This window comes from Miscanthus floridulus, chromosome 2 (genome assembly GCF_019320115.1).
Source record: "Miscanthus floridulus cultivar M001 chromosome 2, ASM1932011v1, whole genome shotgun sequence".
Taxonomy (NCBI): Eukaryota; Viridiplantae; Streptophyta; class Magnoliopsida; order Poales; family Poaceae; genus Miscanthus; species Miscanthus floridulus.
The window spans coordinates 41,619,065-41,639,522 of NC_089581.1; the positions used below are offsets into that span (position 1 = coordinate 41,619,065).

Here is a 20,458-nt window from a genome sequence, read left to right on the forward strand (position 1 = left end):
ACTATCACCTTGATGAAGACAAATACTTCTACTAGTGAGGAAGATTATGATTGTGGTGAGATTGAACATTATGAGAATGATTGTCTTGAGAAGTTTGTCGAGAACAATCAAAGCCTCAACAACAATGAGAGCTAGAATAGAATATCCATAAGAAGCAGGTGCAAGGCAATAAATTAAAGCAAAAGTACATCCCTGGAAGTCTGAACAATGCGGATATGATTACCACTCATGGAGCTAAGGATGTTGTTTATGGTTTGATTGTAGTAAGCTCAGCCACTGCTATGGTGTTGTTTGACCCTAGTGTGTCACATTCATTTAACTCTAGTGCGTACGTGGAAGATCATAAGATAACTATGCTTTAAATGAGGAAACCGGTGATAGTTAAGTCTCCAGGAGGAGAAATGAAGGCAAACCGCATATGCCCAAAAGTAAGCGTTGATATAAAGAGGGTAAACTTTGAGGCAAACCTTATTGCTTTGGAGTTAATGGACATTGATGATATCCTTGGAATGGGATGGTTGTCTGCATGCAAAGGAGTGATTAAGTATGCCCAACATTCGGTGCTTCTAATAACACCATTAGGAGAAAGAATTGGGTATGAGGGTATTCAACATGCACCTGAGGAATATGAGAATGAAAGGTTTGGATTAAAGAAAGTTGATGATGTGATTGGAACCCACTCAAAGATGGGAGAGAAACTCAGAGTTTTTAATAATAAGGTTTGGTTAGAGCTTCAAGGGAGGTTTATCCAAGACCATCAAGATATTGATAGTGTTACTGGAGAAGGTTTTAAGTTCGTTTAGATCAAGAGACCTCCGCTAAGTATTTGAAGGAGTAAAAAAAGAGAGGTTGAAGTAAAACCTAAGTATTAGCTTTGCCAGATCCGGACAAGAGCTTTATATCCACTAGGATGCACCCTATCAAGGTGTGGGATGTGCCCTTATGCAAGAAGAAAAAGTAGAGGCTTATGCAAGAAAACATGAGATGGAACATCTAACGTATGATCTAGAGTTACCCATTATGAAGCATGGAGGTACTATCTACTTGGACGTAAAAGTGACATCTAGGTGGGTCATAAAAATCTAAAGGACATCTTCACTAAGATGGTTTTGAGCTTGTGACATCATTGTTGGATTGAAGCAGTCAAGGTTTTATGACTTAGAAAAGTGCTATCACTTCGGGAAGCAAAGTCATGGCCGATGCCCTTAGCGAAGGAGAGTTTTGCTAAGAAGATTCGGACAACACCATGGACTTAGAATTGTGTTTGAGAGTTGAGCAACTTAACCGGAAAATAATCATTAATGTTTTGAAGTTGGTGATATAATCTACTTTAGACCAAGAAAGTAAGAAGGCTCCATTGGAAGGTGAATATTTTAAGAAAGAGAATTGATAGTATAGACTAAAAAGGAAAAGTGGCCTAGTGATTGGAGTTACTTGAGGAGTGTTTGGAGTACTTGTCAGAATCTTGGAATCAGTTTGACATGTTACTTGGAGTAAGGTTAACAGGTATGCAAAGTAAGGAAGAATCCAAAGGCGGAGAATTTGCATCTCTTTGATTACCATCTTCCAAATCTCGAGGATGAGATTCATCTTAAGGGGGTAGAATTGTAACACCCTAATATTTGCATCATTTTAAAATAGGTGAATTTGATTTAATTATACATTTTGTGAGCATGTAAACATAGAAAAATAATATTTTTTGTTCAATTAAAATCAACTATAAGGTCTAGCAACATTGTTGTGCATACATGCTACTGCATATTTATTTTGTGATGATTGGGTTTGATCAAAATTTTAAAATAATTTAAATTTGGTTTGAATTTGGATTTGAAAATATGCTTAAGAAAAAAAAAAGAAAAAATATTTTCCTTTTTCTCTCTCACTCTCCCTGATTTTGGCCTGTTCCCCCACCTCTCTCACCGCTGGTCCAGCCGAAGCCGAGGCCCGCACAATTCACTCTCTCCTCTCTCCTATTCCATAGCGGCCTGCCCCGCTCCTGTTGGGCTGGCCCAGCAGCCGCGCAGATGCTGCGTCCCTCTCCCTCCGTCCCGCTGCTAGCCGGGTCCCGCATTTTCTCTCGCTGACAAGCCGGGCCCAATAGTCAGTCGTCTCCTACCTCCATCGTACCCGTGCCAGACTCTGCTCCGTTGGGATAAGGATGTTCGCCGCCGTGCCGTATTCCCCGCAATCTTGGCGTGCGCGCCACGCCACCCGCCTCTTAAATAGCGACCCCCTGCACCCACCGCCTCCATCTAGTCATTTTGAAGCCACCTCCGTGCCCTAGCCGCGTCGCCTGGATCTCACCGACGAGCAGAGCAAGGCCACTGTCGCCATTGACGTCGTTTGGTGCTTCCCCTCCGTCCCTGACCCACCACAAAGTTTCGCCCCAAGGTGAAGAAGCTGCAGGAGTTTTCTTCTTGCTTTCCTTATTGTATGCTTACCGCCGCCATGGTTCGCATGAAGAAAACGTCCACCTCGCCGAGCCCCATGACCTCTCCGTGCCTTCTCTGCCATCGAGAACACTCTAGGTGAGCTCGCCTTCACTTCCTCTATCTACCCGTGCCCTCGATTCACGCAGTCGTGGTCCTTAGTCCATTTTTCGTGTACGCCGACGAGCTCAACGTCGCCGTCAATGGCAGGCGTCATGCCGGTCTCACTGTTCTGGCCAGGGAAGTTCCCCATCTCACCTCCCGTCCGTCCAATCCAAGATCAAGGGCCAAGAATAGAAGATACCCCTTAGCCGGCAATTTTGCTAAAGAGACCCTTTGTTTTCCGCAAATCAACCCGCAGTCCAAAGCACTCTCTGGAAAATATGTTTTCTCTTTCAGAAAGCGTAGAATTCCTCTGTTAGATTCAAAATACGTTTTCTTCTTTTGAAAACGTAATTGCTTCGGTTAGATCCAAAATACGCTTTCATTTATTTACAGATTTGCCACTAGTTTTATTTAAGCTATAACTTCTTCGTTTTAACTCCGATTTGACTCGTTCAAGTTGCGTTAGATTCGTAGTTGTGTAATCTACAAGTTTATATTACTGTGAAACATGTTTTCAACTTTTGAAATTCGAGGTTAGATTTAATCTATTATTTTATTAAAGGACATATTGTTTAATTCATAACTTCTTCGTTATAGCTCCGATTAACATGTTTTTCGCGTCTGTGTGTTCATAGGAACGTGTAGAACATCTTTAAAACCTTTTCACTCGCTGTTTCATATGTCTTGTTGGGGGGATACTTCTGAAAATACGGTATAGTAATATATTTGGCATATGTCAAAAGCCAGAGATTATGGTGAAGGATTGCTGGCAAAACGGCGAGTGGAACATTCCTCTTCGAAGATGTCTATCTGGTGATCTGATTTCAGAATGGAATGAATTGCAGGATGATCTGCAGAGGTTCCAGTTCAATAATGACGACAATGATCAAGTGTGATGGGCTTTGGAGAAGTCTCAAATCTTTTCGACTAGATCATTATACAATTGTCTCTCCCAGGGGGGGGGGGGGGGGGGGGGGGGTTAGAGACAAAGTAAATGATACTCTCTGGAAAAGCTAAACTCCCCTCAAAGTCAAAGTGTTTTTATGATAAATCTTTTATAACAAGTTACAAACTGCTGTAGCTCTAAAAAAAGAGGTTGGCATGGTAGCCCTCTCTGCTGTGTTTGTAATCTGCCTGAAACTGTCAATCACATATTTTTTGAATGTGTGTTTAGTCAATATATATGGTGTTGCATCAGAGATGCTTTTGGCTTGCAAAACTACCCTGTATCCATTCAGGAATTGGTTTCCCAATGGATGCCAAGGCGGCTGGGGATTCCTAAGAAATTATGCTTTGCTTTCTTTGCAGGTTTAGCTTGGGCAATTTGGAGGAATAGAAACAAAATGGCAATTGAGAAGCTTTTTCCTTCAAGCCCAGATGCAGTAATCCATGCAACTATAAATTTCGTGCAGATCTGGGCAGGCTTAAGCAAGGAAGGCGATGTTGCCAGGATGAAGGACATGGCCCAGCGTCTATTGGACTGGATGCATAAGGACGTTTTCAATGGACCATATTCAGATATCGCTGTTATGTAGGAGTGCTGCCTGTAGGCTTGCTGTCTTGCTTTTTATCTTAGGCTGTAACACCGTACTGTCTCCATGGTGGGAGCTTTTCCTTTTCTTGCTCTGAAACCGGTAACCCAATATGTAAGACCTTGTTATTTGCTTTCTTAAAAGCCGAGTAAAACTCCTTTCAAAAAAGAAACGTCTAATCAGAGATAGTAACTAATAGAAAGCTTACTTTCCGTACTGTCTAAAACCGTATGTACGTTACTTTAGTGGAACTCGCACCTCAAGCACCGCCAAACAGTTTAGTAATATGTAGAAAAAGTTTTATCTAAAATGCATGCAACTCTACTTTGGTTAGATTTTAGTAGAACTTTCATTTAGGGGGTGTTTGGAAGGGCTCCGTGAGAGGCTCTTCTCAGTGGCGGACCCAGGGGCAGGGTTGTCCGTGCTGCAGCCCTTGTTGTTGGCTAGAAACTCCATATAAACTTAACTAATTAGCTATAAAAAATAAAGAGAAAAAATAATTTAGTCCTTTAACCTTTATAACATGGTTCAACCTGGGGCTTTGCAGATTTTCAGATTCACCTCTGGCTTTATTGTTTTTCACTAAAAAACGACTCCTACAAAATATTTGATAGGGTTCCTCGGAAGGAGCTCGAGCTGGAGCTAAATATGGGCCCTACCAAACAGGCCCTTAAAAGTGGTACTGTGGTATGCTAATGATTTCGATGATGCTGAAGATTCGGTGGAGATTGTCCTCGTGGGACAGGCTGGCCAACAGCCACATATTGACGACATACTCCCTCCATTCCAAAATATTTGTATTTCTAGGTCTGGCCACGCAAACCAAGATAGAAGTAAAATGACGCTTTTGCCCCTAGTTTGGACATGCTGTCAGCTCAGCTTTATGGTTGCTCGAAGCAGCGTTCAAATAGCACCTTCGGGAAGCATCTGGACCGAGAACTTGAGTACCACGCAGAACGTGTGGTTACCAGACTGAAGTTTTTTTTTTTCTTTTTCATCTTTGACAGAAGTCGATTGTTTTTTAGTCCCATCGGACTGTCAGTCTAGGAGTGTGTGCCTCTGGTGCCTATATGTGCAAATATTATGGAAATTTTTTTGAATGATAGATGTGTGATTATTATGGGATAGAGGGAGTATGTGTATACATGATTATCTAATGCAAGAGAGGGCTATAGATTTTCATTATAATTACTTCTGAATTAATTAATGAAGCAGTCTGATACGTTGGATGATTGTGCATGGACATATGTTATGAATATATAGCAGGTGACCATAGCTGTCCCATATATATGGATCATCCACTGCTTTTACCGTACAACCTTAGTAGCACCGCCATGAAGAAGTTGATGGTAGGAATTGAGCTGTCTGCTGCAGATGCCACAGTTGCAGAGGTGAACTTGAGGCTCACATTATATAGATTTACGCCAAGCGTAATCCTGAAAAAGCAATTTCGATCCACACGTAGGAGTATATTATTAGGGACTGCACTGAGCTCATGTTTCAGCTTGCAGATAAGTATAGCACCGACCGGTTCCTTCTTTTGTTTAATTTGCAGGAATTAAATACCGCAAAGATGCGCGCATACCCGATTAAGGTACAAAAGAAGATCTTGAAGAGCACACGAGATGACATGACAGGTCGTGCATTTTTCCTACAAATATAATCGATCGAACAGACATGTATTTCTCAGCTAATAAAAAATGCATGCAAATAATACAATACGAAGTGGCATATGCATATATAGAGAGAGGAGAGAGAGAGAAGGGGTTGGTGCCTTTTCTTTCTACATAGCTAGCTACTGCAGCTGGTAGTTTGTTGATTTACCTTTGTAGAAGAGCTATAGGCAGCAAGAGGACGGAGCCAACTGCTTGGCGATAGAAGAAGATGTAGGTGTTGATCCCCTGGTTGAAGGCTACCTTGGATATCACGAACATGCCAGTGTAGATCAGCTGTTCAATGATAGCGAGGCAATAAGGCTTCATACTTGCTTCCATAATCTTCAGGTGAAGACCAAGTGCAGGACAAAAAAAAATGTGTGGGAGAGAGGGAGAGGAAGCGGCTAGGGAGAAGAAGCAGGGAGAGGAGTTTTAAATCTAGTGACTAAAGTTTAAGGGTATCACATCCGGTATTACATAAATGTGTCATATTGAGTGTTTGGATAATAATAATAATAAAATAAATTACACAAGTTCTCAGTAATCTGTGAGACGAATTTATTAAGCCATCCCTCGGCCTCTGTTGAATCAGTTTGGTGGCAAGTTTGGGCTGCCGAATCTCATCCCGACAAATGGACGCCCAAAGTTGATGACCTATATAAACCCTTTTACAAATGCATGTATTTATATTTCTAAAAAAACAAATGCATGTATTTATTGGTATATAATAGATATACTGTGTCGTCGTGAGTACAACAACTCTACTCAAGTTTTGCTAGGCGTTAGTTTCTTTTTTTTTCCTGTTTCTCTCTTTTTGGGCTTATTATTAGGCTGCTCGCCTCATTTATTAGTATAATCTTGGCAAAACTCCTGCCAGCTTTACTTTAAAAAAAGCTTTGCCAGGCATTGCTTGCACTGTGTATACAATTTTTGTTTTATTAAGAAGTGTTGAAATCTGATGATTTGCTACACTAGCTCTTTCTTGATAGATAAATGAGCCTTTTATATAATGGTTAGACCTATATGAGCAACTCCAAGAAGTTAGCTAAAAATATATAACAAAATGCAAGATGTATCTATTCTCTAAAAATAAACTTTCAAAAAATCACTATGGTACTCCAACAGCCTCGCCATTGACCTCCTCACCCCTCCGCCTAAGACCAATTGTTGTTGTTGCCGCCTCCGCGCTCTTCCTCTCCCGCTCGCGATGGCCTCGCACCGCACGATCTTGCTCTCCTCACCCTTTTGTAGCACCTGGTTTTAAGGACAAAACCAGATACACACCATATGTGTGCCCAGAAATTCAATTCACACATATAGTTACAAATGAAGGGGTAATATCAAAGACAATGCCTTAAATACTTAGCGCATAAATATTTGTTACAAAAGACATAGTCTTACTTTACAATATATACTACAACTCTATTCTTCTGGCGAGGCCTTCAACACCACAGGAATCGCCAATTGGTTGATCACAAGCCTTACACCTCTTGGAAAACTCCACTGAAGAACCTCCATCTGGTACCTATCCGGGATTTTGCCGAAGTATTGAAATAAAACAAGCGTAAGCTACTACCGCTTAGCAAGCATAACATGAGGGGATGCAGGCTCAAAACGCTTGACGCGGCTGAACTGCGGAAAGCACTTTTAGTTGGTCATATTTTATTATTAATCATAAGTTGCTAAGTTATGCTTAGGCTGTCGAATATGAATAATTAGAGATACCATCAATTTTAGTCATAACCCAAATCATCCAAGTAACCAACTATTCAGTAAGGATCCAGGCCGCTCGTGTCCATGAGCACGACTGATATACCAGTTTTATACTCTGTAGAGGTTGTACACTTTCACCACGAGTCGTGCTGCCCATATGTCCAGATTAATTACTCCCAAAACACTTCCAAAGTGAGCAGGCATGGTACACTATGAAGCTTTTCCCCGGTCATTCTAATAAGGAGCAACCACTAAGGATTCTATCTCCCAAGTGTTATGGAGTCATCTCCAAAAATAGCACTGATACTCATAGCATAGTACACACCCTGGGGATGAGGCCCATACCCAGCCTGGTATGCCCCTCTTGCCCTTTCGGTAAACTGCTATAAACTAGAAAGAGCAAGGTACTGGACTAAGACCAGAGCCATGTGGTCCTGATGGTTGTACTATAAGTCCTGGGTTGTCATTTAAAGATGAGTCCTTATGGAGAGAAACTAGAGCACCATAAGAAAAGGTCCAATGCTCTAGCCCCCTTGGTTCCATGTTGCTAAAAAGCATCTTTTAATACCATGTTGCATATATCTTTAATTGTATTCTTTAATCAATATTAGTTGGAGCAAGCTGAGCATACTACCCACATGCAAAACCCATAGGTAAATCAAGGACAGGATAATCAATATCAAGGTAAGTAGACTCCAAGCGGTTCATTAACATATGCATATGAATTGAGTTTGCATTAAAGTGAATAGGTAACGAGGAGCCTCATATTATACTTGCCTTAATTCAAAGTATCGCTGCTGGTCTTGATCTTCAAAGAGTTGCTTCAAATCACCCACGTAAAATAAGAATTTTGAATGGTGAAGGACACGTGTCAGCACGTGATTGGACATGGGAAATACGATCACTAGTAGGTGGGACCCATGGTCAACAGTGACTGACAGGTGGGGTTAGGTCAACGGTCAGCATTGATCGGTCATCGGTCAACGTTAACTAGGCTTAACTGGGCCCAATGGGCTGATCATGGGCCGAATATGGGCCGGTCTGGGTAGGGCCAGGCTTAGACACATGTCACGCTGACAGGTGGCCATGTGGCATAGACAGGCCATTACTAGGCTCGAGTCCATGGGGCTGGTCCATGGTGGACATCGTTGTGCGGGTCTACGGACCGCAGGCATGATCTGCGATGGACCGCGTCCATCTCTCTCTCCTTCCTCTCTGGTTCACGGTGCGCTGGGTGCAGGCAAGTCAGGCGAAGGGGCATGGTGGCTCTTCCTCCTCCTGTGGCGGTGCTCCTCATTGGTGGCGAGCTCACTTGTTCTCACACTAGGGTGGCTTGGCAAGGCAGCTAGGAGGCTCTATGGCTTCGTGGGCTCATGGCGAGTTCACTGGTGGGCCAAAGGTGGTGCCTTGGTGGCTCTGGCCCCTAGCATTAGCACTGTGGCATATGGTGGCGGCGTGGATCAGAGGCGGTGTGGATCGGCGGCGAGGGCGCCGGAGTCATTGGCATAGCCCAAGCGGGGCTTCTACAGCTTTCGGGTGCTCCAGCGAACATGATGAAGGCATCAAGGCGAGGCGAAAGGGCTCGAGCGAGGCCGACCATGGCAATACGGCGGGCACAACGACACATTGACGATGGCAACGTGCGGCTAAGCGCCCAACAAGGCTTGGCAAGGCCCCTACGGCTTCCTAGAGCTCCGGTGGACATACCTAGGCCAAAAGGGTGTGGCTATGGGGTTCAGGCGAGGCTACTGTGCGTCCCTATAGAGCCAAGGGTGGCTCTTTCCCTTCAATTAGAGACACGAACAAGCCAAAGAACCGATCGGTGGTGACCAAGGGGCATGGTAGAGTCCATACCATGGCAAGGCGTGTGGCAGAGCTCCAGTGAGTAGCCGACGATGGTGGCTAAGGGGGGTAGGGCTCGCTAGGGGTTCAACCAATTAGGCGGCTAGGTACGCGGGTCACAGCAGACATCATCGGCTCTTCCTCGATGAGCGAGGAGGTGGGCATCGACGGGAATGGTCATGGCACGGCAGCGACATGGGGACATGGTAGCACAGCCAGGTGGGCATGGCCAGCAGTCCCCGGGGTCCTCTACCTTCAACCATCTAGCGTAGGGCATGTCTCTCGGTGGGGCGAAGTTCACCGAGGTGGTCACGCTATCTCTACCGATGGGGTGAGGCCAGAACGGCTCTTGCCATGGCCGTGCTCTGTCCATGGCGAGCGTGTGTGGGTGTGCAATGGGGACACTGGCATTCCCAAGCTCCAAGAGTTTGGCAAGGCCATGCCTTGGCACATGCGTGTACGTGTGGGTGCGTATGTGCGTGCGACAGTCCCAAGGCGCTGCCTTGAGCTCCTCAGGTGGAAGCTCATGGCTCAATGACCATGTGTGACGATGACAGTGAGTAGAGGGGTTCGATGGGGGCTCACCATGGTGGTGGTGTAGTTAGGGTGGTGGTGCAGTGGTGAGGCGAAGCCATGACGAGGCGGTGCAGTGCCGTGCCGAGCAGCTATGCCGACGTAGCCGATCGGGTGGCATCTTCGGCTCCAATAGCGTCTCCGCGATGGCGATCCACTTCGACGGGCGGCACTGCTCCCTCCCTTCCTCCTTCTCTGGCTCGACGTGGCTGGTGAAACCACTAGTGGTGGCGGGATGGATGGGAGAGGGGCTAGGGCACCGAAGAGGAGGTTTTATACCCCGAGCTCACCCATGGCGGGCGGTGGACATTGGGGAAGGTAGAGGGGACACGTGTAGGGTGATCGGGAGCTCCCGGCTAGGGTTCTAGGGTTTGATGGGAGTGCGGGGGAGGTTGGCTCCTCCAATTTGGAGCGGTGGCCGGTCAAGGGCGTGGGTATGGTGGTGGCAGGGCGCGTAGAGGTGTGGGCCATGGCGACGATGTCACCTCGTCGTGGCGCAAGCTAGGGAAGGCGGTGTGGCGCGAATTGGCAACATGGCGTGCATCCGCACGCGTACGTGCGAGGGGCAGGGGCACGGACGGCTGGCGTGGCGAGCGGTGGGCGTGGTGCTCTACTCTGCTCTACTTTGCCTAAAGCAGAGAGGGGGGGTAGGAGATGACAGGCAGGGTCCACCAGTCAGCAGCAGTGGGTGAAGGTGGGCGTGGCTCATCACAACGAGGGCGGGCGCGACATGGGTTGTTGGCTAGTCTGGCTTGGCCTCACGCGGGCGCGGGCGCGGGCGCGGACGCGGTGTTGGGTCACGCGGGCAAAGTAGGTCAGTGGGCACGAGCAGGGGCGAGGGCGCTAGCGCACGGGAGCTGGCCTACGCGGGCGACATGGGGCCGGTGGGGCTGGGCTGGCTTCTACAGCTGGACTTCTTTTCCCTTTTCCCTTTTCTTCCTTTTTCCAATTCCTTTTCTATTTCTATTTCTATTTTCACACTACACCTATGCATGTATATATGTGTTGCCGACATATATACATCCTAGTGGGGTCTACCAGAGGCCATCTAGGGTCCTAGGGTCCAAGCCAAGGGTTGGCAACTCACACAGACAATTTATTTATAAATGTTGGATTGATTTTATTACATCCCATAAAATCATGAAGAAGCAACTCACAAGTTGAATTAAATGCAAAATGCTCAACCATACTAACTTGGTTCTACTTGTGCAACTACATGGGTGGTTTCCTAGTATGCACACTCACCATGTATGGGTTTTGTTAGAAAAAAGTTAAGTTTAGATTTTTGGGTTATTGGAAAACCTAGGTTGTTACATGGGGCTAGTGGAAACTCTAGGGTCGCCCAACACCAGGGGGTCGCTTGACCCACCCGGTGGGCCCCACTACCCTAAAATCCTAATAAAGCCATAAAACACACTCCAAACCATTTTTGACCCTTGGATGGAAGTTGTGTTTTCTCTGGATGGCTCACATGCAATGCACAAGGATTGAAGGGCCCGCCAAAGCGACTTCATGCAACACCAAGTGACCAAACCCAGTGGAAAACAACAAATGACAGGTGGACCAAGCTTTCCTCTAGAAGAAGGGCCTATAGGGCAAGGGTCGGCCGACACCCCTATGGGTCGCCTGACCGTTGGATTCCTCCCTAGAGCTCCACCGCCTTCCTCTCATCAGCATGTAAACAACCACATATTTGGTTGATCTCCACCCTTGATGATAGGACGGTTTGATCTAAGAGATGGGGTGCAAACGGCTTGGTCCATGGGCCCATTTCAACTACTAAAAATAGAGGATACCCCCTCACTTCCAAGACATGAATGCCACTCTAAGAAGTAGAGAGCTCCACTTGTACCTTAGTGCTAGTAGGATAATTTAGTATGAGAGTTACAGTGAGTAGTGAGCTGGTCTCGGGTTTTCCAAATTAGTCTTCTAGGGAGTCTACAGCTCTAGATCTAGGATTTCCTAGAGTAGATGACCAGCTGTAGAAAATTTTAGATTTCCTAGAGCTAGAACTCTACCAAACATGGGCCTTTATGTCGATATCTTATAGATATATCTAACTCAATTCAAGAAAAATAGCTGTTAAAATTAGTATTAGAGATAAAAACACTCTAACTAATAGTCGAACTAAAATTATTAGCTATAAAACACATCGTGTTAAATCTTAAAACAATTTAGAAAAATACAAACATCCAAACCAAATTAAGAATTTAAATCAGAGTGGATCGGTTCCACCACAAAAATATAACCAACTAAGTTAAGTAAGTTCGTAAGTTATTAACTTATTTTCACAAACTAAATACTACTAATTATTAACTAGAGGATCTAAATTGGATCTTAGCTAATAGTCCGCTAATAAGAAGATGCTAGAGCACTCTAGGCTAGGTCGTGTGGATTCATCCAGTACCACCTGCACCCGGGCAACCTCGCCGGCAATGGCTACCACCTTGACAACACTGAGCACGGTGCCGTCGATCTTCACCAGCGCCACGCGGTACTCCACCATCCTCTTCACCTCATTGAGGGGGCGGTCGACTAGGCCGGTCTTGCACTTCATTGTACGTAGCGCCACCACAGGTTTCGCTAAAGGGTCTGTGTTGTGGATTTGCTTGTTGGAGTGTGCGGTGGATTTGCTTGTTGGAGTGGACTCAAGGGTTGCTTAAATAGTGAACACGACCATCCGCACGCGAACCCCGTGCGCATCTGCGGCATCCATGACATGTGGACTGTGGTAGCTAGCATCTGGGATGTAGGTAGCTAGTGGGAGACCCAAAGACTTCATCCATGCATCAGTGAAATAGCCACCGCGGTTGCTCTGTTTTTATCCAACCATCTTTGTCAATGGATTTTAAATCTTGAATTTAGATTCAACCTATCATAAAAAATCATTTTCCAAAAAACGGTTTGTAAATCGGCCATGATGATAGCAAAATTATAACCCTGGTAGAACGGCCTCACCAGTGAAGCACACTGGCCACACACACTAGTCATGCAATTATTCACTTAAAATATTTATGCCAGGTGACTCACATTTTTTGTCGGAGATCATGAAAGTTAAGGTTGAATTCTTGGTTTATGGGCTATGGCTCTTTCTGACTGCCAAATGGGAATCATATTGCATTTTGGGAGGACTCTTGATTGGGCGATAAAATGCTTAAGAACGTATATCCAACTCTTTTTATAGGATTGTGAGGAAAAAGGATGACACGGTGGCAAATGTTCTATGATCTGCACCACTTAATGTGTCTTTTAGAAGAGGGTTGGGAGAACCTAATTTGTTTGCTTGGCTCCATATGGTTTCCAAAATAGTGCCACCGGCGGATCTTACAAACAGCAAGGATGTGTTTCTTTGGAACATACACAGGAATGGTGCTATTACAAAACATCCTATGCACATGAAATTAATAAAGAGGGAGTTGTATTGAATACAATCCCATAATGGAAGCTCTCTATATATAGATGATTACTCCATTCGGCTGCTGTGTTCCAGCCGGTTGGGCTGCTTCTGCTTGGGCTAATCAGCCTAGCCGTTCAGTAGCCCAACTACATCTGTTCGGTTGACCTACAAGTGCCCCCATGCCATGCCTAATTTCCTCTCCCTCTCTCATTCCCTTCCCTATCTCGGCACTAAGGGTTTGCGCTCGCTCTCACCGACGCTTTCCTCCTCACGGCACGAGCCGTGGCCGCACCATCCGTGCTACCCCCCTTCCTCGCCGCTGTCTGGCCCTTGACCCTCGACACCCTTCCCCCTTCGCACATTTACTCTGGATCCGACCCCGCCATCGTCCGCCGCACACTGAACGACTGGCGCCGCCATTCGCCCATCGTACCTAGACGCCATTCTCGTGTTCCCCGCCGGTCCCCATCTATATCCCCCCGTCACCAACCACGAACACACCGCCGCAGCTTCACAGCTACCTCACCTGCTTCGAATTCGACCCGCTCCTCATCATGTTGGTGTTGTTCACCGTCGACGCTGTCGGATCCGTCCCGCTCCTCGGCATCATTGTAACGATCGACGGTCGTTGCAATTGAAAACTTTCTAAAGTGAGTACTGGAAGATGGTTAGTTGTGCTCCTATGGATATCCCCGGTGCTTTGATCGGGAAGTAAGATATAAGATTCACCAACCAATGTCAATATCATTAACCTTTCCCAGAGGCATGGATGATGTTTACATCTAAGGAGACTAGCCAAAGAACGAGACAAGTCTAACAACTAGCGGATCATCCGCCAGAGCCTATGGACCATCCGCCAACTAACTGAACAACATCAGTGAGTGGGAAGTGAGTTGTCCTCCACTCCTTTGTGGACCCCACTTTGTCATATGCACGAAATGGAAGTACACTACAATAGATTCAGCTCACCTTCCTTCTCATCCTCTCTCTCAAGAAAAGGAAAGCAAGGAAGAACTAGAGAGAGAAGTGGAGAAGTGGAAGATGAAGTGGAGCCATGGCCACAAGATCAACCCTCCCTCAAGCATATGAGCATCTTCATCTCAACCCTAGCCATGGTTAGCTCATGAGCTCTCCTTTCAAGTTTTTCTTGAAATTATCTCAAACCCTAACTCTGAATCTCTCATGCATGGATGAAATATGGAGTGTGATGATTTCCTCACTATCACAAAGGAATGCCAAAGATGATCACTCTAATCTCTTCAAGTTGGAATCCAAGGATGTGCAAGCCCTTATCTGTTCTATAAGTGGCCCTATGGTCACTACTCTCAGAGCTAAGTTCTCCTTTGACCAATCTCAAGATTTGTTCATCTCTATCATGATTTGGTGATGAATGAAACCATAATTGCACTTGATCCTTTAGGTCCAAAACCCAAGTTATCCCAAGCCTAGTAAGAGCACACCCAAATCCTAGAGTTACCTTGCACATGCATGAAAAACCCAAACCCCAAATTAGGTTTTATCCCAAACCAACAACTAAGGACATAGGTTATGTCGCCCTACTGGCGGAGGATCCATCACACCCTGCGGAGTATCCACCAACACCTTCACCTAACTGAATTCCTCAACCAAGGCACCTAAACCCTTCCCGAGTGGAATAGCGGAGTGTCCGCGAGTCTCAGCGGAGCGTCCGCCAATTTATAGAGGCCAGTTACCAAGTACCCGAGAATACCCAGCTCCTACCGGAATGTTCATCATAACCCACAGACTATTCGTCAATTTATAGAGCTAGACACAGAAAAGCCGAGCACGACCTAAACCTAGCGGAGCGTTCAACAGTTAAATGCGGACCGTCCGTTGAGAACTCTGGAGTCCAGAAACGCCTATGTGCCAACATGACGGAACGTTCTCCGGAATATTCCGCAAGCCGCGGAGCGTCCTCCACCTTAGGCGGAGTGTCCGCCAGTAACCTGGTGGAAGTCATATAATATCAAACCTAAGAGATCAACAAACCTTATATATATGTTGGCACAAATAGTGCGATAGTAGAGCCTTACTAGCAATCTCTTCCCAAGTTCTAAAATAGACACGGAAATTAAAAACACTATTTGGATTAGGATTCCTATTCATGTTACTGGGAAGCCATATCAAATAGTCAAAGAGGTGGATTAGGATTCCTAACTATCCAAACTAAGCAAGAGGGCTATGGATAGATACAAACAGAGATAGTTTCTACATTCATGGAGTTACTCTCTCTGTCCTGAAATACAGTGTATTTTGGCTATTCGAAGACAAAATAAGGGAGAGTGAAATAGATGTATGTACCCCTCGTTTACCTTCCTAATGTATTGAAATCTTATTCTATTTCACATGATTAAAGGTGAACTCTTAGTCTCCTTATACAAAATATGGCAAGTACATGAGTCACTTTTCTTGTACAAAGTAATCATGTATTTTTATTTAAGTAAACATTATCTTCTTGTTCTCCGAATGCATTATATTTGAGGACAAAATCCAAATACCAGAATGCACTATATTTCAGGAGTAGTTAGGAAGGCCACATCAAAAAATAGAATTTTTTTGGCTCTTTATTATTATTGTTGGTGGGGTTATTGTCGTTGTATAATAGAGTATAGAAGAACGTTTTAATTAGTATATCGTTTTGAAAAAATGAAAACTGGAAAAGAAGAATTGGAGGAAGAAACGGACAGGATCACAGAGTGGGAGTTGGTCACTTGGTCTAGTACAGTTGTTAGAATAAACCCTCCAGTGTCAGGTCCCAAACCTCTCTCGTTAATTAACCAAAAAAAGGCAGAACCTTTCTGATCTGGCCAGTGGCCACCCGCATTCCGTGACAGTTCCTCGTCTTCTTCCTCTCCGTCTGCTCGCTTCCCCAACCCACTCACGCAGTCACGCTTCCTCTGTGCCAGTTAGTTTGCGCCTCACCGGATCGCACCAACCCTCTCCCGCTCGTCGGACGGCGATGCAGGTCGGCGGCGGCAGTGGCGGCGGAGGGGACTCGGCGGACTTGCGGGGCCGCCACCGGATCCAGGCCGAGCTCAAGAAGCTCGAGCAGGAGGCGCGCTTCCTCGAGGTGTGTGCGCCTGCCTCCACTCCACTCCTTCGTAAACTCACTTCCTGTCTCGTCAAATCCATAGCGTGCGTACTATGCTGGCCGTGCTGTGTTCCAAACAGAAAGTCCTTTAATCATCGCAAAAAGGAAAACTCCTTTTCAGAGGACTTCTTTCTGTGCTTACCACCACGGCACTACCAGCGAGAAAAACTGAAAATGGTGGTGTGATCTCCCGAAATGCAGCGGTTGGCGATTCATCCCACCGAATTCGGCGAAGCATGCTGCTTTTTAGCCCAATGGTCAAAGTATACAGACCAGTCTAGAACAATCCGTGGCATAATTTCCGAGATTCCTATTCTCCCACTTACGACCCATTAGGAAATAATTGCCATGGGAAGTTAGGGACATCCTTTCTTGCCATGGTTTCCCAAGACCCGTGTTGTTTTTCCTGCGTTCCTTCCTCATGGAGGTGCAGGGAGAAGCAGCCATGTGCATGTGCATGCTCCATGTGCTCTATGTTTGCTGCCTTGTCCTGCTGCAACAATTTGCTTGTTGCGAAGATTCATTTTCCGTACCATTGTGTGGGGCTTTTTTTCCTGATGGGGACAAGCACGTAGCTCTTTTTTTTTTTTCTGTCCGGCTAGATGTAGTTTTATGGATATATTGCGGTCTGTAGTCGAAAACCCGAAACTGATTCTTCTGCATCAAATGATTGGGGACAGTGTACTGAAGACTGAAACCTCTGATGAGGCGTGGTGATGCCCCTTTCTGGGGGGACCTGTGGGAGTCTCTGTAACTGTACTTTAATATAGTACTGATTTGTGGGATAGCACATAGCAGTGTTGGTTAAAAGATTTCTTTTCTAATAAGTATACTTGAGCAGCAAGATCAGCAAAACTGATTTTATTAAAGGCATAGAGCCTACTACCATTTATACATTATCTATTTATCTTTGACGTTCTGAAGCTTGAGCCATGAAGCTAAATAGCTAATAACAACTGACAAGCTGGTATATTGGCTCAGCAATGTGCTGTCATAAAGCTGGTATGCTAGCTCAGCACTGTCCTATCGTAAGCTGGTACGTTGGGCAAGGAGCATATCTTGCACATGAGTGTTTGCTTGTTTGGCATTGCTTTTTTTTTTTGCCGAAGTATTAATGTTAAGGGCCTGTTTGGCTCCAAATAAGTCACCTACTTATAAGTTAAAAAGTGAAATAAGTCACTGATTTTGCCAAACACCACCAACTTATAAGTCACCCCTGCTTATAAGAAATAAGCTGGTTCACCCCTGCTTAAAACTTATAAGCCACTCTTTTCTGCGTGGGGCCCACACCTTTCACTTAACAGGCATGAGCTTATAAGTCATCTACAACCAAACAGGCATGACTTATAAGTCACTGGTTTTCAGTCACCTGACTTAATAAGTCACCTGACTTATGGAAACCAAACAGGGCCTAAGGTGCCAAAGGATTCATGCAAGTTTAAAAGCATGTAAAACTCTCGAGTCTTGATAACTTTTAATAGCATCCTAGTTCTTATTTGGTGAAATCCTTGTCTTGACATCTACTAGCTGCAGTCTTTCTAGGAAGCAGAAAAAATAGCAGCAGATGCCATCAAAGTGAAGGACGTACTGTACCTTCAAAGCATGTAGTACTGCAGCATGATCACTCCTGCACCCTCTTTTTTTTTATTAATCAACAGCCTTGCTCTGACAAATAGATCATCAGACCTTTCAGAAAATAAATGTTATATTGACCTTCATAATATTTGACCCAACTTAACTGAGTTAGTTGTGTACTTTCTATAAATAATAGTAAGGTCTAATAGAGTTTAATACCTAGTTACTACGATCATGCTACTATTATTTCAGGTTCATCTGGACAATTCTCTGAATGCCAATATGGATGGTAGTTTAACCTTTTTTGAAAAAAATTCAATTATATTAATAGCAATATGCAGCTTGTTTTCTAGGCCGTTAATCTGTTTATCATTTTTTCTTTGAATACATGTTATTTTATATATAAATAAGGGCCATCCTGTTAACAGTCCACAGCCTTGTTTCTAACTGCCCACCCCCATTCTCCAAATGTCAAATATGCGAGGCAGCTATTTGCACAGCAGAAGAAGCCGGAAGTTGCCAAATCAAATAATATTATATTTCTCAATTTGGTGGGATATACTACACTTTCATTCAGGATGTTGTTATCTTTATATCTTCTAATATTTTTTAGTTGAAATAAATAATTCTTCATGACTAGGCATATATGACTTGTGCATCAAACATTTTGTCTTCTTTGTTCTATCTCGTCTACATGGCACTAAGATATAATCTAAACTGTTAGGAACGTGGAATACTGAATCTCACTCTACTGAACTGAATTTTCATGTGCATAATCTAAAATGATTGCTGAGATATCAAAGTTCAGTGTTTAAAACTAAGCTACTGTATAAATATAACATGATTATTTCAGGATCCCTTGTAGGGATTCCTCTAGTCTTAATTATGATATAGACAACTTACCTCAAGCTTCACCTTTTTTTTGCCAAATTGTGATGATTTGTCAGCATTGTTTTTGGCTGTTATTATTTCCATTCAGGTAGAGATTGGATTACTGATTTACTGTCCACATGGCCCGTCTTGTAGATGTAGCATCTTTGTGTATATATAAAGAGCATTTTCAGTTGTCATTTTTGTTTCTGAATGTCCAGCATATGCCCTGGCTTCAGAACATATACGCAAATAGGCAAGGCAAAGCTACACATTACTGATTCACGACATAATAAATTTCTCATATCAGTGCTATAGACTACATTTCCTCTGCGTTCTGGACATTATTATCATCAGACCTGTCAAAGTTTTTTCTTTTCTTAATATATAACTATGCACAACCAGCAAAGATGTAATTACTATTTAAGATGTTGTAGTCTTCCATTGTTACCAAAGTAGTGGTGTTCTCAGTTTTTAAGTACTGATATGGCCAATGTGATTGAATGCAGGAGGAACTTGAAGAGCTTGAGAAAGCAGATAAGGTATCATCTGCATTGCAAGAGTACGTGTCACCTGCAGAAGAAATGTGATTAAGTCGAGTATTTTGCTACGGTGCTTATGATCTGAAGGCAATTTGTATGTGCTTGTTGGAGATTGACTGTGTTGTTTATGTGGCCAGGTTTCTAACAGCAATGGAAAGGAAAGCTGACCCTCTACTTCCTGTGTAAGAGAAGCGAAAAAGTTACTTATGTTGCCTTTGAATCTAAGTGATATATTCACAATATTGCCTTCTTTGTTTTTTTTGGTTCCCTCTATTGTTGCAGATCTACTGGACCTGTGAATCAGTCCTGGGATAGGTGGTTTGAAGGTCCACAAGATCTGCGCAGATGCAAATGCTGGTTTTTGTGATCCTGGGCAATAATATTAAGAGAAACAACACGAGGCAATTGTTGCTACGATTCAAGTGTATATCGTTTTTGTCCCCCGCACCATAACCAGTATCCATTTGAGGCGAGGATTCTGAATGACATTCAAAGCTCCGTGTAAGGTGTGATTGTGTGAAGGACTCAAGGAATGACCTGAGAAGTGAGAACAGAACTCTGGAATGCAGAAGTGACGAGCTTTGTCCTAACATGTTCTCTGTAGACTGAACTCAACTCTGTTGTGGCAATCAGTTTGTTTGGTCTTTACCCAACCCAAATGCCTAACTTTTCTGTGATCCTTGTACTATTAATTTTCAAATTATTCTACCATGCCGTGTGAACTTACATAATCAGTGCGATGGCAGCTGACTCTTTGTTATGACAAAGAGGGTATGTCTTGTCTGAATTACGATGGTTTGACGTAGACAGACATCTGATGTTCATACGGTTTCCTATAAGCATAGGGGCCATATCGTACTTACCCAAGAAGGTCTGACAGCAAATTATGTTAGCCCTTAGTTGAGATGGAATGAGTCCTAAAAAGAACGTAATTCTCACTTTTAAAAGAGTTTAACAATTTATAAAGTTTAACTAAAGGTATATGTACTAACTTTTAGGATACAAAATAAGTATCATTAAATTGATTATAAAAATACATTTTCATAGTCAATCTAGTTAGAGAAAATTTTATTAAATTAATTAATACTATTCAAAATAAACTTAATTACACTT

The 20,458-nt window shown here is 44.1% G+C and overlaps 1 protein-coding gene and 1 pseudogene across 2 annotated transcripts; one reads left to right on the forward strand and one right to left on the reverse strand.

Annotated features, from left to right (window-relative positions):
- The window catches only part of LOC136538586 (WAT1-related protein At5g64700-like), a 28,210-nt pseudogene extending 22,147 nt beyond the window's left edge, over positions 1-6,063 (reverse strand).
- A 9,994-nt stretch (positions 6,064-16,057) lies between these two features.
- Positions 16,058-20,076, forward strand: LOC136538587 (guanine nucleotide-binding protein subunit gamma 1). Of its 2 annotated transcripts, none has more exons than XM_066530536.1 (4): positions 16,058-16,337; positions 19,313-19,389; positions 19,483-19,527; positions 19,628-20,076. In XM_066530536.1, exons 1-4 carry the CDS (start codon positions 16,227-16,229, stop codon positions 19,710-19,712), a joined length of 318 nt encoding a protein of 105 aa, XP_066386633.1. In that variant the 5' UTR covers positions 16,058-16,226; the 3' UTR covers positions 19,713-20,076. The 2 variants fall into 2 exon arrangements, with proteins under 2 accessions (XP_066386633.1, XP_066386634.1); XM_066530537.1 differs by having other exon boundaries at positions 19,313-19,365.
- The last annotated feature ends 382 nt before the right edge of the window (positions 20,077-20,458 follow it).

Bases quoted from the DNA above. Each gene is read 5' to 3' on its own strand.
- LOC136538587 (XM_066530536.1), top strand. From the start codon at position 16,227: ATGCAGGTCGGCGGCGGCAGTGGCGGCGGAGGGGACTCGGCGGACTTG. The intron at 19,390-19,482 runs GTGATTAAGTCG...TTATGTGGCCAG, and splicing joins GTGTCACCTGCAGAAGAAAT to GTTTCTAACAGCAATGGAAA. The intron at 19,528-19,627 runs GTAAGAGAAGCG...CTATTGTTGCAG, and splicing joins GCTGACCCTCTACTTCCTGT to ATCTACTGGACCTGTGAATC.